The following is a 21,499-nucleotide window of genomic DNA, read 5'->3' as shown; positions in this document are numbered from 1 at the left end:
ATAAATAGAAGACAGGTAGAATGCAGGCATGAGGAATCTCACCCATCATAATTCTATGGACTCTAATATTAACAGTCCCACAAGAAATTAGACTGTGTATCAAGCAAGATAAGAAATGTATAGATTTGGCAGACAAATAATCTTGGAACAGAAAGTAGACAAAAGTGGGTTTTCATTGCTTTAAAGAAAATGCCATTTCACCTCATACTTCAGATGTCCTTAAGATCTGTTTATGTGCTGAGTAAATGTGAATGACTAAAATATTTTAGATTATCATGAACTAAGTCAAGTGGAACATAAAAAGAATGTCTGATGATTTGAATGCTTCTATTTAGAAATGCTTATTCATAATATCATATAATCATGTCATAATCAAATCCAATTCTGCCTACCAAGAATTTAGTCACTGTAAGTTTCTGATCCATGGAAAATTAGCATGAATAAAAGAATGTGGTTATTCGTACACGTAGCAAGTATTCTACTGCCTTACAGACTTCTCTTTTTTTTGAATTTGAAGACTGGTTATTGATAACCAAGATAATACCACCCAGTGTTCATATTTAAATAAATACTTGTATAAAAAAATATGACCCACCTATAAAACTCTAAAAGATTTCAGTTGAGTTACTAAATATGGAAGTTTGAACCCTCCCTGGTGGCACAATGGGTTAAAATGTAGCACTATAAAGCTAGCTGCAGCCTCTTCAGCACAATTCAATCCCTGGCCAGGGAGGTGACCCACATGACACAGCAAACCTCTCCTGTCTGGCCCGCTGATCTCCTCAGCAGTGTATTTTAGTGGATCTGCCTGTTCTGCTTCTCGCTCTGTCTCTGGTGAATCCTCTCACTGCCCCCACACCTCTGACCTGTACCCCAGTTCTGTATGCATAAATAAATTTTTTAAATAAAAAAATTAAATATGGAGGCTAGAGTAAGCAAGGACCACACTAGTGATTTCTTTTATTTGCCTTACTGTCAGAGACCTTTATTATAAAACAAGCAAGCAAATGAACTAAGTCCAGATTCTTGTAGCCTCATTAGACATGTGGGTACTTTCAGAGGAGTAAGGAAGAAGCTCTATCCTTTTATTTATTTATTTTTAAAGATTTATTTATTTAAGCACACAGAACTGGAGTACAAGCCAGAGGTACAGGGGCAGTGAGAGGCTTCACCAGAGACAAAGCAGGGAGCAGAACAGGCAGGTTGACAGAAATACACTGCTGAGGGGAGCAGTGGGCAAGACAGGAGAGATCTGCTGTGCCATGTGGGTCAATTCCTGGGCCTGAGGTCAAGCTCGCACTGAGGAGGCTGCAGCCAGCTTGCAGTGCTGCGCTTTAACCTGCTGCACCATCAGGGAGGGCCCAGCCCTGTCCTTATAGAAGCAGCAGCAGTTATGCCACTTAATATAACTCAATCATAACTCAAACAGAGAAAACCTCCAACTGAAGCGTCTGGCCTGAGGAACTGACCTCATCTCTGCTATTAATTTTTTTTTAAAGATATATTTATTTGTGCATACAGAACTAGGATACAGGCCAGAGGCTCAGGGGTGGCGAGACGCTTCACCAGAGACAGAGTGGGGAGCAGAACAGGCAGATCGATGAAGTACACTGCCGAGGGGAGCAGCAGGCGGATCAGGAGAGGTCTGCTGCGCCATGTGGTCACCTCCAGGGCAGGCGGGGATCGAACTCATGCAGAAGTGGCTTCAGATTCTCAGTGCTGTGCTTTAACCCTCTGCGCCACCAGGGAGGGCCTGCTATTAATTTTTAATAGAGAATCGTCCCAAAAGTCTACTTTGATTTTCTCTTGAATATCTACCAGCCTTTGATCAGTCACCCTGAGTGCTCTTTCTCCTGGTCTTCCCAACCTCACTTCCGAAAGCTACAAGTACCTGTAAGCAAATGACTCTGTCGCCAGGTTGCGCACCACTGTCCGGAGAGTAATCCCCCTCCCGGCGGGACTGCTGCCTTCCCCGAGTCTTGCCCACGGCCACTGGGTTGACAGCTTCCAGGTGCGAAGGATTAGGCAGCATTGTCACATGGAGGGGATGGTGTGCCCCAAAGTCCAGGTCTACCGAGGAAGTCAGATGAGATAGGACATCCCCAGTGGCTGAGATATTTTCTGGAAATTCACTCAAGCCTCGCATTTTGCGGAACATCAGCTATTAGGAATATACAGATTATACGATAAGCATGATCACAAGGAGACTAAGGAAAATTTTATTATATCTCTGTACAATAAGAAATTACACACATGCTTCTATAACTATTAATACTGTGTATTATTTTGTGCCCAAATGAACAAAAACATTTGGAAATCTTCACAATCAAATGGTATGCCTATACTTTGAATCTATCGTCACACAAGTATTACCTTGTCCTTCCAAAAGAACTTCATAATAATCTTGTTAAAAGTAGACAAGAGAATAGAATTTAGTCTTATTCGGGAAAAAAAATAACTTACACCACTTAGACCAAGTCAGATCCAAAAACTTTACACTGTATGGGCTAACATGTACAACAAGTAGATGAAGTAAAAGTTCTCATTAAAGAAATAGTTTGAACACTATCATTCAATCATTTGTAATGGGCAATGGAAGGAACCACAAAATGTGAAATTCCCAAAATAAATATATATCAAGTCCTCGCTGGTGCCACCGGGGTTAAGTCACAGCACTATCAAGCTATCACCAGCCATTTCAGCGTGAGCGAAATCCACAGCCAGGAAGCTGACCCACACGGTGCAGCACTCCAGTCTCCGTAGCTGTTCCCCTCTGCTCCTTGGCTGGGGATCAAACTTGTGCTGCTGTGGCTGTGACTTGCTTCACGGTGCTGAGACTTGCACCGCCAGAAAGGACCAATGTACCGACTAGTTCTGCCTAGTGTTTTACGACAGTAAAAAACCCTTGACACTTTAAAAAAAATTTTAAATTATACTGTCCAATTCTCAAAGGACTTCTCTGTTTGCATTCTCTCATTTCAATCTCACAACCATCAATGAGACAGAAGTCACTACTGATTTTAAAAATGTATGAACAAGAGAATTTAAATTTCTCAAGGTCTTTGTAACAAAGCTGATTCTCAAGACAGGGTATTTATCAAAACAGAAAACAATTCTCAGTTATTCAATTTGAATGATCTCAAAGGTTCTCTAGTTTGCAAAAGCTTCTTAGTGACCTATCTATAAATAGGAATACATGTGGTAGAGAGAAAGTATAGATGTTTCTTACAGACATCGTAGATCATAATCATTTTTGTATCTTTAAGATTTTAAGTAGTTTTTGTTGACTTGGCTATTTTAAGAATGCAACTTTTGGGTTAGGAATTTCTGTATATATTTGAGCATATGGCTCACTATCAATCACTTTATTTTGTCATTTTCTACCTTTTCTGTGGTATTTGCCTTTTTAAAAAAATATTTATTTACTTATGCATACAGAACTGGAGTACAGGCCAGAGGTACAGGGGCAGTAAGAGGATTCACCAGAGACAGAGTGGGGTGCAGAACAGGCAGATCAATGAAGTATACTGCTGAGGGGAGCAGTGGGTGTGTCAGGAGAGGTGGTGGGGTGGGGAATCGAACTTGCACTGAAGTGGCTGTGGCCAGCTTGCAGTGCTGCATCTTAACCAGTTACGCCACCAGGGAGGGCTGGTATTTGTCTTTTAAAAGCTGATTATCAATCTCTTATCATCAGAGAAACAAAAGTCTGAGTAACAGTGATAAAGCTTGGCCCCCTAGACATGATACCACATGTATTTTATGATGGTTGTATGGATAATACACGTGTTCATAGGCTTTGTTCATTCTGTCTAACAGACTCTACCATTTATAATTAAGTTTAATCTCCTAAAATAATAGTGAGGTTTATCATGGATAATGACCACAACCTTATTAAATATCAAATCTCTGATTCCCTGACATGAAATCTTCAATCCCGATTCTTGAGTCTTTCTTTTAAGAGATCTACAAAGTAGCTGATTTGGACCACATAGGAATGCCAAGGTCCAGCTACCTATAAAGCACTTACTAGGGTGACCTCTTGAGAAAATTATGTATTATTACTTTTAGTAGAATAACTGATTATAAACTCTACTACATACTATCAATTGCAAATAAACAGAAGGTAAAATTAACTTCTTGGAAGGTCAAAATTTTTTTTAACTTTTTTTTTTTATACATACAAGAACTGAAGTACAGGCCAGAGGTGCTTGGGGAGAAGGAAGGATTCACCAGGGACAGATTGGGAAGCAGAACAGGCAGATTGACTGAAATACACTGCTGAGGGGAGCAGTGGGCAAGACAGGAGAGGTCTGCAATGCCATATGGGTCACCCCGTGGCCAGGGATCGAACTTGTGCTGCAGATAGCCTCATAGTGTTTTTCTTTAACCTGTATGTGCCACCAGGGAAGGCTGGGAAGGTAAAATTTTATAAAATTGCACATCTTTGTGTTTATTGGAACAGTTTTTATTAAATAAGAAAAGCATACTTCAGGACCTCCCTGGTGGCCTAGTTGTTTAGTCTCAGCACTATGACCTCCATTGCTTGAGTTCTATCCCCAGCCAGGGAGGTGACCCACGTGGCACAGCAGACCTCTCCTGTCTCACCCGCTGCTCCTCAGCAGTGTATTCCAGGAGAAATGCCTCTTCTGGTTCCTGCTCTACCACTGGTGAATCCTCTCAACCCCCACTCCTCTGGCCTACACCCCTGTTCTTCTGTGCAAAAATAAATAAACTTAAAAAATAAAAAGCATATGTGAAAGAAGAGAATTTATCTAGTCACATCATCCTTAAACATATAAACTCCTGCCAACTTCTCTGGAGAAGAAAGAATCCATAAGTATGTATAGAGAGAACCACCCTAAAAGCAATTCTATCTAACAGCATTAAGTTTCACCAATTTACTAAGCTATCTCCTGGTCCATAGATTTAATTAATTTTCTAAAAGGAATTATTACCATCAGTTTCATTCTATTATAGTCAATTATGCATCACTGGTGAGAAACATGGAAAGTATCTTACCTCTGGAGGGAATTGCAGAAGACCAGTTAATAAGTTGAGTCTTCCTCTGTGGGGCATCCCAATAATGACATCAGTGATCCCACCATAGGCTGACATTTTCAGCAACTCATGGAAAAAGCCCATCATGCTTTCAGCTCCTTCACCTCCATACCGCTTTACTGTGGCAAACTTGGTGGCCAAAAAGTGGTCAAATTCCTACGGCACATCATGTCAGACACATCAGTTGCAAAGAGATAGTCCACAGCTCTAGTGAAAATCAGACATGTTTATGTACTGGCCCCATCCCACTTCAAGTGACAGCAGCGGTGGCCCCTCACTCCAGACTTCAGAGACAGAGAAGTCGAGCAGAGCACAGCAGGAAAGTGTAGCCCAGAACACCAGATAAGAGTGGGGACAGCAAAGAAAATAATATTAGTGGTAGACTAACTTATCCCAAAGGAATCCCGTGCAAATGTGTTCTAGGGTTGGGCTGGGCTCTGGAGCCCTCCTGCTTCTTCCATCAGGGCTGCAAGCCTGCCAAATACTCAAATTATTAAGAACAGGTTTGTGGTCATCTTGATATGCCTGAGTCATGCTCACAGTCCTTACAGAGATTCTATTCTATTAATTTGATTGTCCCCTTTGAGAATATCTTGCGTTTGAATTTCTGGTAATAAAAAAAGAAGATCTCAAAGAGTCATAATCTTTTACAGAATGAATAAAATATATATACAAAGTATGTTTACTCAAGGGAAAACTAAATTGATGGGAATAAGTGGGGCTATATTCAGAAACTTAATGCCTTTTTTCTCTCTCCAATATTTATATAGCTTAGTAGGTTTTCATTCATGTTTTCATTCCTTCCCATATTTACTTGTGCAGACCTATTCTGTTGATATGAGTTGCTATTTTTATACCTGGGATTCCAGCATTAATTTTGACAAATGTTTTCGCTCTTCTGTGGTAAATGTCTCCTTTTTCAGTTCCTCAAACCGCTTGGCAAACCAGTCTTTCTCCTTTTGGCTCTGAAGTTGGGAGGTTTCGATAGAAATCTGCCCACAGTAAATTTGGTTGAGATAAGCTAGTACTTCCTCAAGAGAGACTTCATCCTTCCCCATGTTCAATAGTCCTATGAAATGGAATCAAAGAGATCACTTTTAGAAAATTAACCATGTAAACAATTATGGGACATACCAAAATAATTGTTTCAATTCAGAGCATTTTGTTCTGAAAAACTTTGACCATTATCAATGCTTGTCTAAATTTTCCTAAAAGGAAAACTGCAATAAGTCTAGGAGAGGGGGGGAAATCTTACTTCACAAGGACAGAGCATATTACTTCATAACTGATTTTCATTCTATTGTAATTTCAAACTAAAATTTGAAAACTATCATTCATCTGCTTTAGAGCTACAAATTGTATGTTCTACTTTGTATCTGAAATATCTAGCTACCAAACATTCAAATCTTTATTAATATCTGTAAAGCAATGTCTATTACTGAACAGATGATCTTAATATAAATTACTATTGACAGCAACATGTTAAGGAAAAAGTAAATCTCTCTAAATTCCCTCAGCAGTGTATTTTGGTCAATCTACCTGTTCTGCTCCCCATTCTGTCTCTGGTGAATCCTCTTACTCCCCATCCTCCACCCCCCACCTATGGCCTACACCCCAGCTCTTGTATGCATAAATACATAAATCTTTAAAAAATAACAAATAAATAAAAGGGCCCTATCAGAAGACCATTCTAGAATCTCAAGATTCCTAGACAGTGCTTGAATGCACCCCTCATTGTCCTCTTGTACCCAGTGAAGCTCCACAGGCAAGTGGGTTATGCAAAAATAGAGAAGTTCAGTCAACTGTCAAACAGTCAGTCTATTGTTAATGGGTTTTACCTGTGGTGTTAAAGGGTCCCTGCAGTGTCTGCACCAGGGCCTGGATTTCTGGCACATTGTCCTGCAGTGCTTGTCCAGCGAAGAGGGGATTGATCTTGGCAGCTTTATGACCATGCTCACAATATACTGTTACCAACCTGGCAAGACCATGATCAACTAATTTGGGGGGAAAATAAAACAATACAAATGGTTTAGAAAGGTCCTATAAACCACAAAATCAATTTTTCAAAGAAAGCTTTTCTAGCCTTAATATTTTGAACACATTGCTCCTCCCAACCATATTCACCAGTAATTTTCAGTATCAGAAGCTATCTGAATTCAGGAAAACATGCCTATTTTCTTAAATTTATCTTATGATAGCTAAAGTCACTGGGGGAAAAAAAAGAAGAGAGAACTTAGGAGGGTACATTTGTTAAAATAGCTATGATATAGATGAATATTAAAAGAACATAACAAATTGAAAAGAACCACTAACACGCCAAAATTATGGATAATTATAGTATTTTAAAAAATATATTTTTATATATCTTACATTAAAAATAGGTAAATGCAAAACTACAAAATTAATGATACATTTCCTTCCTTATTTCCTAAATACCCAGTTATTTCATAAATACACGCAATCTCAGACTAGGAAAAGGACTTAGAAATCATCTTGTCACATAATGAAAACAAAATCTCCCTTATGAAGCATTAAATGAGTGATTCCCAATCGCCACTTAAAGGGAGCCATTATCTTTCAGTGACGCCAATTCTATCTTAGGTGAAGTTATATTGAGTCAGAAGCTGCTTTTCTTCCCCTTTTCACGTGAAACTCCTTCTCAAATTTGAAAAACAAAAATGTTTTCTGAACATTTTAAAAAATGTGTTTTTATTTTTAGAACCTAAAAAAAGTTAGCATATCTGGAAACATTAAATGACCATTTTCTGAACGTGTATTACTACACGATGACTTCAGAACTATAGACATGTGTGGTTTGTATTCAAAGTATTGCAAAATATAACTCTTTACTTGCCACAGGCTGAGAGGAAATGACATGTAAAAGATGTGTTTACACTAATGTGGCAGTTAGAAGGATCATACTATGTCGAGCAAATTAATAATCAAACAATTCCAGTAAATGAACAGATTTCAGGTTGGAGGTAAGTTACTGGATCTTATTCAGATTCTCCAGAGTTTTTTATGATGTAAGGCACCTACATATTTGTAGCTAAAATCCTGATAGAGCATGTCTAAAGCATTGTCCTGATTGGCCTTTTAATGAACAGTCTTCCCTAGGCTCTCTGGCATTATAAGATCCTAGTTTTTTTCACTCACTGACAGGTAATTTGTTAAACTTAGTACTTAAACTAAAAGTCATCATCTTTTCGGACCTCCCTGGTGGCGCAGCGGGTTAAAAGCACAGTACTAAGAAGATTAAGCCGCTTCCGCATGAGTTCGATTCCCGCCTGCCCCGGAGGTGACCACATGGCGTGGCAGACCTCTCCTGACCCGCCCGCTGCTCCCCTCAGCAGTGTACTTGTCGATCTGCCTGTTCTTCTCCCTGCTCTGTCTCTGGTAAAGCCTCTCACCCTCCGCATCTCTGGCCTGTACCCCAGTCTGTATGAATAAATAAATCTTAAAAAAAAAAAAAAGTCATCATCTTTTCATCATGTGGTTATGTCTCCAAAAAAAATAACTAGTGCATACTCACAGCTCTATTTTTATTACAGGAAGCATATACTCAAGGAGTTCTGGACATTTATTAAAACATCGAGGACTATAAAGTGGGAATTTCCTATTTGGAATCTCTCAGAACCCTATTAAAATGAGATAGCTGCATATAGCTTCAATGTAGAAATTTCATAGAAAACCACATTTAGGGCCCTCCCTGATGGCACAGCAGGTTAAGCACAGCACTATGAAGCTAGCTATAACTGCTTTAGCAGGAGTTCAACCCCCCCAGCCCCCGCCCAGGTGATCCACATGGCACTGCAGACCTCTCCTGACCCACCCTGCTGCTCCCCTCAGCAGTGTACTTTGTCAATCTGCCCGTTCTGCTCCCCATTCTGTCTCTGGTGAATCCTCCCACCACCCCTGCACCCCTGACCTGTACCCCAGTTCTGTGTGCATAAGTAAATAAATCTTTAAAAAGAAAGAAAAGAAAACCATATTAACAAGTCAAATTAATTTGTACCGGAATCATCTTTCTGTACAACAAACTCAGAGACCCAGACCATGCAACTTAGTTCATTTTATACCAATACCCTCCCTTTCTGTGTCAAACACAGGATGTGTATAAAACAGATGTTTTTCTGCCAGGTATTTCTTATTTAAAAACAAAACAAAATAAAACAAACAAACCAACAACAAAAAATAAAACAGGGCCCTCCCTGGTGAGCAGTGGGTTAAAGTACAGCTGTAGGAAGCTATGGGCAGCCACTGAGTTTGATCTCCAGCCTGGGAAGTGACCCACATGGCACTGCAGACCTCTCCTGACTGCCCGCTGCTCCCTTAGCAGTGTGTTTCAGTAGATCCACCTGTTCTGCTCCCCACTCTGTCTCTGGTGAATCCTCTCACCATCACCCCCCACTGCACCTCTGATCTGTACCCCAGTTCTTGTGTGCCTAAGTAAATAAATCTTAAAAAAAAAAAACAAAAACTACTAATGCCCCTCCCTTGCAAAAAAAAAACAAACACATAATAAAACAGTAACAAATTTAAATAGAAAGCTTTTTCTGATGTTCCCTGTTTTTCTAACCTTTTCTTACATCATGGCCACAATAGCTAAGTAAGGATTGATAATACATGATAGTGATCAATTATTGAATACTATCTTCTGCTATGCCCACACTAGGCTTTTCACACATGCTATTTTACACAGGTCTTGCAGCAGCTGTTAAATAGGTGTTCTTATGTGCAGAAGCATAAATCACAACCTAAAGAGGTTCAGCAACTTATAATAGGTGACACAGGTAGTGAAGGTGGTGAAATGTGAACAAGTGTGTTTGACTTCAATTCACACCATTATACCAATTACAAAAAGTAAAAAGGAAAGTGCAGAGAATATAGCAAAAGAATGAGAGAACTTGAAGCCTTTCAAATTAAAAAGAAAGAAAGTACAAGAATTATTGTCATTTCCCCATGTAATAATAGTTCTGTCAACCTTTTAAATTATGATTCCAGTAAAGAAACTTGTTGTTTCTAATATGAACACACTGATGACCTCACTTCACTTGTTAAAGCTCAGGGTAGGTAACCACTAGAAACTTGCTTGGATCTTACAATGCTCATCTCCTCCTGGGTTCTACATTCTGCTATTTTTCACAACCCAAATCCCCCAGAGCAAAATGTATTCTCCTGAGTCAGCACCCCTCAACTCAATCTATCTCTTTTAAATTGGGACTGTTGCTCAAAAAAAAAAAATCTAGTTTACTTGGAAACTGAGGTTTACAGAGGTTAAAGTACAAGCTGTTGCTAACAGCCAGCTACAAAGAACACTCATCCCAGATAAAATTTTAACTTATAAATCACTGCCATCCACAAGGCTAGTAAAAGCAAATTCATTATCTTTTTAAAGTCCAATATAATGAAGGTCTTAGTGAAAGATGTAGCCATCCTATGAAGCTTTCACTTTTAGCGAAGATACACATATGAAGAAAGAAAGCTGATAAGCAGCATAGAAAAAAAGGGACACGTCTCAGCTGTGAGATCTCTACTTCTACTTCACTAAGTCACTTTTGCTGGGGGAGGATTCCATGAGCCCATTTTCACTGGAATTTGGCCTTCGATTTACTTTGCCAATTCACAAGAGTTATGTACATGACTCATCACACTAACTCAATTATTCTTGACATAGGCAGATGTCATGATAAAGATTAGAACCAATCAAATCATGTCCCTTCATCAGCCTCCTGATTTAATTAAGAGAACTGACTGTAAACTGTTTTCCTTACATGAAAGTAAGGGAAAATCTAGCAAGGATTCATTGTTTATATTAGCACCCCCAAAAGATTACTTTTTCTAAAACATAGTAACAGTAACTGTGTGTTGTGCTTCCTTTCTTAATTCTTGGTATTAAGGCTAATCATACAAAATTCAGATGCACTTAATATCCTGGACAGAATCTTTTTTCTATTTCTCAGTAGGAAAAGATCATTTAATAAATACTCTTTGAATTGTAGAGCTGAGAGGAATATAAGGCTGTATCTTCACCAGGCAAGATCTTACAATGTGAGAAGATGGTCCCTGCACAAAAGTGTACACAATTAGGAAAAGTTCTGCAGAGCCCCAGAGACTACACACTGAGGAGAAAGGCAGTACATGGACTTAACTGAAAAGATATCATGGAAGAGGCGGGAATGGAGCCGGGCTGGGGAATGAGGAAGTGGAGAAGGACAAAATGAGGGAGAAGAGCTTTGGATAAAAACAGGGAATATGGGGGGTTTATGTCAGAGAGAGGTAAGAGGGAAAGGCACAATGGGCCCCCAAACATAAAGGGAATTGTGTATCAAGCTAAATCTGGATTTTGTTCTGAGAGGCAAAGTAGAGCCTCTGAAAACCTGAGTGAGAAAAGGACTCAGTGAGTTCAATCACCTGCCAGGGAGTGACCCACATGGTGCAGCAGACCTTTCCTGCTTCACCCACTGCTCCCCTCAGGAGTGTACTTTGTCAATCTGCCTGTTCTGCTCCCCACTCTGTCTCTGGTGAATCCTCTCACTGCCCCTGCACCTCTGGCCTGTACCCCAGTTCTGTATGCATGAATAAGTAAATCTTCTTTAAAAATTGTAACATTTGGTTTGAATAAAACTTCAAAAGAGCTAACAATTATGTATTGAGTTCATGCTAAAATGATCTTAAATGAAGGGAGGTCAATCATGTTCTGCACTTTTATCTCTAATGACTTAAACGCTGTTTCGCTGCAGTGGTCATAGAGTTTCCAGAATCACCTGGGGTGCTTGATCAAAATACACACTTCTGAACCTCATCTCAGACTAATGAATGAGAACCTGGGAGCCTGGAAATTAGACTTCTAGACATCATTGAAGTTGATTTGAATATACACTTAATAAAATTCTAGACACTCAATATGCAAAATGAAATCATATACTTGTAGTCTTACCCGCTAAGGGATTACCAATCTAATTGGTCACAATGCCCTTCCTAAAGAAATCTCATTGCATTCAACAGAGAGAAGTCAGGTTTATTCTAAATATTGCTGGTATTAAGAGTAAAATATTGAGGCTTCAGCGAGTAATGTAAAATTCAAAGCTCCGGTGTTTAGATGATGAAAACAGCCTTCCTTATTAATCTAATAATTTGACCAAAGATGCCAAATTATTTTCTTCTTCTTTTTTAAAGATTTATTTATTTATGCATACAGAACTGAGATACAGGCCACATGTGCAGGGGCAGTAAGAGGATTCACCAGAGACAGAGTGGGGAACAGAACTGGCGGATTGACTGAAATATACTGCTGAGGGCAAGCAATGGGGGAGACAGAAGTCTGCTGCATCATGTGGGTCACCTCTCTGATCCAGGATGGAACTCATGCTGAAGCAGCTGCAGCTAACTTCATAGTGCTGTGCTTTAAGCAGTTGCACCACCAGGGAGGGCCCCCCGAGTGATTTTCTTCTAATAATCAACCTGTATTTATCGTTCAGTCTATGAGGATGAATAAATACAACTCTGGGGCACAAAATAAATACTCAAAATTAGTTTCTTACACATGTAACAGAAGTTTAGAACCAGCAAAATAAAGAGCTTTAAACTCTGAAATTAAAGTAAGAGCCTATTTAGATATAGATACAAATAAATGATAAATATTATGCTGTGGTCCAGGATCACCAACTGCCTCTTGCTCAGAGCAGTAGTTGCATTCCCACACCTGCCACGGATGACACAAGAGCTTGGAGAGGGCCGGATAAGCTGGAGGAGCGCTTATAACCGGGAGGCATCCAAACTTTTTCCTTAGCTGGGTCTTGGAAGAAAGCTAAAAATCCCACATGTTACAGCGAAGGAATAGAAAAGACCAGACTTCACCAAACCAGCTGGAACTTGGAAAGTGAAAAAGTGAAGCAAGCACAGCACTCTGGCCAAGACTCCGACCTTAAGGATCCCTAATAATGGAGGCTGCGGAGGAGGTAACCCTAACACAGACAACACTCACGCTTCTCTCTGCTCCCCACCTCTCTTTCCTCCCCACCTGCATGCTTGCCTCCAGACACTCAGACATCCTCCTCTGTCCCCCCAACACACACACACCCCAGCATCCCAAGTCCACAGCTCCGACCCAGCCCAGACCTGGGGGGCGCGCCAGACTGCCCCGGGGTTCCAAGCTCTCTGGCTTCTTTGGTCGATAGCCGTAGACACCCTTCTCTGTCTGGTAGCTACGCCGGAAGAGGAGCGGAGGACCCCGGCCCAGGCCCCATCTTGCAGCTGTCACAGTGGCCGAGGCCATGTTCCGCCAGGTCTGAATACCCGGGAGGACGGAGGGCAGCGGCCGCCAGGGGGGCGCGCGCGCAGCTGCTGGGCCGCTGGGAACCCAGGAAAGCGCTGCCGGGAGGCTTGGAGGCGGGAGCTAGCCCCGGGACAACGCCCCCCGCGTCCGATTGGCCGAGTGGCCTCTCAGAGCCAGGACTGGGCTGCGGTCCAGCCGGCCAAGCCACGCCCAGGCAGCCCGCTGGACACCGGAGGTCCTGCAAGCTGAGGTTGGCTCTGGACTTGGGGAGTTGGGACGAGTTGAGCGCTCTGGGCTTTCCGGTACAAAACTTGGTATAGCTCTGTATATTCCGCAGTTTCCCGCCAGGACTAATTGCACTAGGCAGGCGACAGCGGGGTGCGTCTTCGGGCAGTTCCGTGATACTGGACATTAATACAGGCTGAGGCAGAACAAGCCATTACAATGTAAAAAGGAACATTTTCTTCACTGAGGATGAGAGGCAAGTCAAAGACCCACACTCTGATAGCGTCTGTCCTTCCTGATGCATACTTTTACCACTATGAAAGCCTTTAAGCCAACAATCCCTCTAGGCTAAAGATAAAGAATTCACCAAGACTGCAAGAGGTCACAGGCACAAGGAGATTACAAATGACCTCATGGAAAGGAGAACAGAGAACGGAGGAAGGACCCAGCTTAATTAATGCTTGGTTTAAACTGATTAAATAAAACCACCCTTTTCTCAGGAAGACCCTGTTCCTAACGCAGACTTCTGTGTGCTAAACTGTTCAAGCTTCAGTAAAACCTCACTCTCTGCCTGCAGGAGTAGAGTCTTCCTTATTTCTATTTCTCTGAGAGCTCTAGAACCCAGAATCTGGTAACATCATCATCTGCCACCCCTCTGCTGGAAGCCCCAGAGAACAATCACACCCCTGTGAGATCAAAGGTTGCGAAATGGAAAGGTCATATGAGGGAGACAGAAAATCAATACCCCTCCCCTCTTTTGTAGAGTTATTTGAGGTTCTCCATTGGTCTATCTCAAACTTTTTAATCCTATCACTCACCTTCACCTTTGGCTTTGTCAATATGGGAGGGAAGAGAGGAAATTTGATTCCTTCTCCAGTCTTCCATCATTCCAGGCTGTTGTGCTGGTTTAGTCAAGATTCCTAAGAACATTACATACGAGACCAAGATAGTTTTCCTACTCACAAATCAGTCACCATTCCCACAGAGTGCGCTGTTGTTTTACAGAGATGATAAAATACAATGTCAGCTCTTAATCAGTTCTAGTCAAGTTGTGTGTGGATTGAACTCAACACACAGTATGAGCAATGCCATAATGCAGGAACAGGCAGGTGCCCTGCAGTCACAGAGGGCAGCAATCAGCACAATAGGTATGTCTGGGAAACTGTCAAGTAGAAGGCTCTACACAGGATTGACAGGATGTGAAGCTAAGCAAATGCACAGAGAAGGGCAAAAACATGCAAGACAGAGGTATAGTATGAGCACAGAAGTCTGAACGAGGCTTGGAGACATGGTAAGACATTTCAGAAGTCAAGAAAGGTGTGTGTTTGTTAAGTGTGATGACCAGAGAAGGGGGATTTTAGGTCCCCTGTGCCACCCAAGAAAGGGTGATGCTGAGCACCCACGAGAAGCTAGAAGAGATAGGGAAAACCACTTGAGAAGAAGTAGAAGGGAGCAGGAAGAAAACCTGGGGAGGCAAATAGAACAGAGACATGGAAAGAAATTGCACTTGCTTTTTGGCCTTAAGCTTGTACCAGGGACTTGAGAGACATGGAAGAAGACACTGGAAAGAGACGTGGGTGAGAGGCCTGTGGGGAGGCTGACAATGGCAGACTTTATCTTGACTTGTACTTTGATTTTGCTCTTTCCCTTCCAGACTAACCTGCCCCCTTCTGCCTCTTTCTTTTGGTTCCCAGTCAGAAGGTGTCTTAGACTAAAGCAAGCTTTGGGGCCTCAGTGACCCCACTTTGGGCCCACCCTTTTTGGCTGAGCATTTACCCAGAGGGGATAGGTAACTTGGGGGTTTCATTGGAAATGATTTTAATTATATTCTTTCTCTGCTCTCTATTGCAGACTAATTATATTAAAGTACTTTTCTCTTGAAGGTTTCATACACTAGAATCTGTTTTGTTTCTGTTGTAGATGGTAGAACCCATTTAAAACAGGCATTTAGGGGTCCACGCATAATTTCATGGTTGATTGAATTCATCTGAGTATGATGTGACTCCACTCTGACTCTCCCACTAAGCTAAGCTATAGGAGTTTGGGAATTGTGTCTCTCTTATTCATTGCTCTATGCCTAGCACCTAATATACTGACTGAATAAATGAATTAATGGAGACATAGAATATAGCATGTACTGATTAGATATGAAAACTAAGAAAGGAGAGTTGGAGACACAAGAGCTCTCCAACTTTTGACTTGGACCACTACATGCATCAGTGGGGCCATTAACTGAGACAAGGCACACTGGAGCAGCAGGAGTAACTCCACGTGTACATACTGGTACTGTGTTTGTGAGACTTCTGAGTTAAGAGACCCTGAGTGGAGACAACTGGATTCCATTTGGGTCTGCAAGCTCTCGTCTGATAACAGTCTTGCCTGCCTTTCTTCCACCTTTAATCAGAACCACACTACCTTTTTAAAAAAATATATTTAGTTATTTATGCATAAGGAACTAGAATACAGGTCAGGGATGCAGGGGCAGTGAGAGGATTCACCAGGAACAGAGTGGGGAACAGAATAGGCAGATTGAGGAAGTACACTGCTGAGAGGAGCAGCGGGCGGGTCAGGAGAGGTCTGCCACGCCATGTGGATCTCCTCCGGGGCAGGCAGGGATCGAAATCATGTGGAAGTGGCTTTAGCTTCTTGGTGCAGTGCTTTAACCCGCTGTGCCACCAGGGAGAGCCCCCTCACTACCTTTTTAAGGTAAGAAGTTTTATCTTTAGTTTGCAAATTTGATGTTCTACAGAACCCAGGCACATACAAGGAATAAAGAGCAGAGATAGCTAAATGTTTTTCAGCCCTGAAGTTTAATAACTTCTATTCCAAATGGCCCAGATGTTTACTATATTAAAAAGAACATTATTCATTTTAGATATGTTCTTATCAAATATCCATTGTTAACAAAGCCTACAATAAAATAATTTTGTGTAATATTCAATATCTACTCACCAGTTCTCCCCCCTTTTCCATGCCAGCTCTTTTACACAGGGCCCCACCATGGTAGGGACACAGTGGGGTGACCACCCCACTGGAGTCATACTCTGTAGCCACCACAGTTCTTCCAGGAGCTACCCCTAGATATTGTTGGTGGAAATGCCTTCAAGGCTCTGATCTGTTTTTTCTTAGGAAACAACTGCGAATGTGAGTGTCACCCACCGCTCACACCGGGTGCCTGGTAGTCTGGCTCCTTCACCCTGACCTTTCTGCTGGGGGTCCTGCTGTACCTTTCTCCACACCGTAGGCACAGGCAGTTGTAAACACATTAGAGATCATTCCTGAGGTTCACCATGACCCTCTCCATGGATATCTGAACTATGTGATGTCATGTATGAGCCATGGAAAGAGTTGATGCAAAAGACAAAGCTGGGTGTTGCCTAGTTGCTGTGTTTCAGGAGCTGCTGATCTCTACACACTTTTTTTTTTTTAGATTTATTTTATTTATTTATGCACAGTAGAGCTGGGATGTAGGCCAGAGGTGTGGGAGGGTGAGGGGATTCACTAGGGGCAGAGCAGAGAGCAGAGCAGGAGAGGTCTGCTGTGCCATGTGGGTCAGCACCCTGGCCAGGAATCCAATTTGTGCTGCAGGGGCTGCTGGTAGCTTCATAGTGCTGAGACTTAACCCCTTGTGCCACCAGGGAGGCCCTACTCGCCACTTCTTAATACAAGGACAGTAACTCAGTCTTAGATGCTAACATAAGCATGTATAACACTTTTCTTCCCAGAATCTACTAAGTCTTCAAAGTGTGTCGTGTCATGACATAAATAAGAGAGTGGCAAGAGTGATCTGAATTGGAATTCAGACCCTGCTATATATTACTATAGGGGAAGAGAAAACTTTACTTCTACTTTCTCAGGTTCTGTTCAGGGGTCCTGTGAATTAAACTGATGTTAACAGTTAAAAACTATGCTTCTTTATTGATCTTAATATTTATATATGCATGGGGGTATCACAGAAATGAAAACCCAAAGATGTGATAAAACCTGGAGACTTCTCTATCATTTTCACAAAGGATAATAAGTTATGGAAACATGACTAGACAAACTATAAAGGAGGATTTAACTATTAGATGCAGTAGTACATGAAGAACTAATGGGAGATAAGGGTTATTTTAGTAACGTGTGCTTGTGCAGACTCATCTTGGTTTTGACTTTTGGTATTCTTCATGGCCATTAACCTCTCAGAGAGATCTCTATGGTAGCTCTTGTCTCAGAAGAAAAGTTTCTATTTTTACTCAAAGCAACCCTGAAAAGGTTTCATTCTGCCATCTGTTGATTCTCAGATGTCTTTAGCTCAAATTAATTCATATGTCAAAGTAGCATATTCAGTGTGGCAAGTTATAGTCTCTCTCACATTTATTCACTTATTAATCCTTCTAACAAAATGTTTTTAAATACCTCCTATGGCCTTAGGACACAGATTAATGAGCTACAAATCACAGCTTCGAGGAGCTCACAGTCTCAATGGAAGAAACAAACACAGAGGAATTTTTTCAATATAATATAATTAAGGTGATACAGAGATGTTCAGAGGCTGCCATGGGAACCCAAGTAGGGGCAGGGACCTACTTCGGGATGTGTGAGGCAGTTGTTAATGAAGATGGTTTCACTATGGTTTCCCTGAGGGTGTCATGGTTGAGCTATTGGTCTGTAAACATTCATGGAGAAGAGGGAATTCCAGGCAAAGGTGTAACATGGGCACAAAAGAAGAGGAAGTCCAATATATATAGGTTATTTGTTTTGGGTGGAACTTGGAGACATGGCAAGTAGCAGGAAGTGAGACTAAATTAGGCAAGAGTTACACATTAGGAAGGGCTCTTGTTGAGGACTGTGAATTTGACCTTGTCAGTAGCTTCCAAAGTGGGCTGGCACAAAGGGCTATGCAGTATGAGCTGGTAAAATAAAAATTAAAGGAATTTCTTTTTCTTTTTACCTTTTCTATTTTGGAGTATGTTACTTGTGCCCGCTGTCTATACTCCTAGCTGCTGCAGCTCTTTACAACTACCTTCTGATGTCCTTGTCTTTTCCCTTGAAGTTACTGAAATTTTGGCTGTTTCTGTTTTCTTTTTGAGTTCTATTCCTATTAATCCTTTAACCCCATTCACACTCATACAAGTACGTCATTTCCTTCAACTTCCTTTATTGTCCTTAGTGTCCTTGAGCCTCTGTTATAATCATTCTTTTGCATGCACTCTCAATTCCCTCACTTTTTTTCTGCCATTACACTCAAAGAATAAACACAACAATCCTGATTAAACCTAACTGTACATCTCTTTTGTAGAAATTGGAATATGTAGGTGAATGATTTTAGTTTATAAAAGCTTCTCAGCAAGACCTGGCAATTCTTTTTTTTTTTTAAGATTTATTTATTCGTAATAATAAGATTTAAGATTTATTTATTCTTACAGAACTGGGGTACAGGCCAGAGGTGCAGAGGGTGAGAGGATTCACCAGAGACAGAGTGGGGTGCAGAACAGGCAGATCAACGAAGTACACTGCTGAGGGGAGCAGCAGGCGGGTCAGGAGAGGTTTGCCTCACCATGTGGCTCTCCTCCAAAGCAGGCGGGGATCGAACTCATGTGGAACAGACTTAAGCTTCGGTTGTGCTGTGCTTTAACCTGCTGCGCCACCAGGGGGGGCCCGACCTGGCAATTCTTATTGTGATTCTCCTTTGCTTCCACACTCTTCAAGTTATTTCATAATTTTTTTCTCTTACCAAATCACCCACAATTTCTTCCTCACAATTCTTTCAAGGTGAGTTCCTTACCTCCAATTTACAACATAGGAATGATCAAGGAGGATCATAGGATCTTCCACATCCACAAACATGAGCATATATGCATACATCTACTTTTTCTTCTCTTTTAGTAGCATGTAGACACGCACCTGCTTCTATCAAAGGCACTTTCCACTTGTTTTTCTCTCCTTATTGGCTTGTTCCCACTAGTAAAACTTTCGTATCTCTCTCATTACAACACACACATAAATATACATATACAATATGAAAGTTAAAAAAAAAACAAAATCCTACCTCACATTAGAACTTTTCTATGCTCGTCAAATAACCTGTTTTCAATATTTCCATCTCCAACGTACTCTCTAACTATTCCAATCTGTCCCCATTATTTTTCTGAACTGTCTCCTACAAAGTCAATATTGATCCCTATGGCATCAGTCCAAAGAGAACTCTTCTCTCCTAATATTTGTTCTTTAGGTAACGTTTTAGATAGCGATTTGATGATTTTTAGATTTTCATCTCTAGTTTGGAACTCTCCTTCTAATCCCATGTACCAGTGTGATATCTGTAGTTGTATAATGTGCATCATTGAAAACTTTCCTCACCACTCTTTTCTCTCTCACTATCACATTACCCTATTAATTTCCTTTGTAGTATTTTTTTCTAGGCTTTTTACTTTTTTATTTGCTTATTTACTAATGACCTCTTGCTTTAGGTTATATCATTTATTGAACATCCATTACTTCCTCTGCACTGTTTTGAGCACTTTATAAATCGATCTAATTTGCTTTTTGAGTAATCACTTATTAAAATTAAAGAGTATTTTCACATTGCTTTACTTCTCTTTTGACGAAATTAACAAAAGCAAGTGCTAGTAAATTGATTTTGTCTTATATTTCCATGAGAAATTTCAACTTGGTTCAGTCACTAGTACTTAATGTTTACATATTTAAATGTATCAACACAGATTTCTTATAGAATGGATACATTTTAATACATTTGTTTTAGAAACAAGTAGACAAAGTTGTTCAAAACACTTTAAAAATGAGTTGGTGTATTAAGAAACAGCTTAAACTAGCTTAAATTAGTCAAATCAAGTATTGGCTGGTACACAATACACACAGAGCAATGTGTTTCTTCCAGTTAGAGTATTTTTCTTTTTAAAGATTTATTTATGCACACAGAACTGGGGTACAGGCCAGAGGTGCAGGTACTGTGAGAGGATTCACCAGAGACAGAGTGGGAAGCAGAACAGGTAGACTGACAAATACACTGCTGAGGGGAGCAGCGGCTGGACAGGAGTGGTGCCAGACCATGTGGGTTTCCTTCCTGGCAAAGCATCTGGTGCTGCAGTGGCTGTGGATAGCGTCATAGTGTTGTGCTTTAACCCCCTGAACCACTACATGCGTTCTTTTTGACACCTGATGAAAAATAATTTTTAACTTGATTCCGGATAATGATTTATCAACAGCACAGGGAAATCTATTTGGGGGAGGTTCTTTCAAAATTGTCTGCCAAAGGTACACAGTAGTGGTGTTCATTTCTTCCTTTATCACTATCCTTTAAATAAATAGCCTATTGGTAATATTTGGGGTGGGGGAATCAATTATGGGAAACATCGACATTCAGTTTGAGAGGGCAGTCTGTGTGCTTAGACGGGCATAAAATATAAAGAAAATAGGTAAAACTTAATAAAAGAGTATTTAGGCCTGCCTCAAGTAGTCGAGGTTGCTTGCATGTCATTTTGTGGGCTTGACTATCAGGTGGGGCACCGCACGCAAATAAGACCCGTTTAGCACCTTTGTTTCTTTGGCTCCAGATGAGGCAAAGCCAACCTGTAGGAAATCCCTCTTAGATCATGTGGGCAGACCCTTAGTACTGTCTCCATAAAATTCGGGGGTCAGATGCACAAATTCAGCAATTTAAGACGGAATAAGTTATGTGGGATAAGTTGATGTCCATTTTAAAAGTCGACGGGCTCGTATTCGGAGGAAAAGACAAGGCGTGTCAATATTTTTTAATGGGCGATCTCATTCACCAACCCAGGAAGATCCATTCTATGATTATTTAAAACTTCTGATCATTTTCTGAACATTTAAAAATTCTGCTTACTGAAATGGTAACTGGCCAAAATTCGTACAGAAATGTCTTGATTCTTCTTCACAAGCTTGGGTGTTTTTATGGAGAACACCTAAAAACCG

At 40.9% G+C, this 21,499-nt stretch overlaps 1 protein-coding gene across 1 annotated transcript in view; it reads right to left on the bottom strand.

Moving 5' to 3' along the window:
- DHTKD1 (dehydrogenase E1 and transketolase domain containing 1) overlaps positions 1-13,354 on the bottom strand; it is a 37,583-nt gene extending 24,229 nt beyond the window's left edge. The window contains exons 1-5 of the mRNA XM_004691248.2: positions 13,180-13,354; positions 6,897-7,052; positions 5,916-6,127; positions 5,020-5,214; positions 1,892-2,161 (exon numbers count right to left, since the gene is read on the bottom strand). Coding sequence (XP_004691305.1) covers positions 1,892-2,161; positions 5,020-5,214; positions 5,916-6,127; positions 6,897-7,052; positions 13,180-13,336 — 990 coding nt within the window. The 5' untranslated portion in view covers positions 13,337-13,354. The remainder of the gene's footprint in view (positions 1-1,891; positions 2,162-5,019; positions 5,215-5,915; positions 6,128-6,896; positions 7,053-13,179) is intronic.
- Between the last annotated feature and the right edge of the window lie 8,145 nt (positions 13,355-21,499).

The sequence above is a fragment of the Condylura cristata genome, unplaced genomic scaffold (genome assembly GCF_000260355.1).
Source record: "Condylura cristata isolate star-nosed mole 26May11 unplaced genomic scaffold, ConCri1.0 scaffold00030, whole genome shotgun sequence".
NCBI lineage: Eukaryota > Metazoa > Chordata > Mammalia > Eulipotyphla > Talpidae > Condylura > Condylura cristata.
Note: the sequence above shows the minus strand (reverse complement) of the source record. Positions and strands in the feature narration are given on the sequence as shown.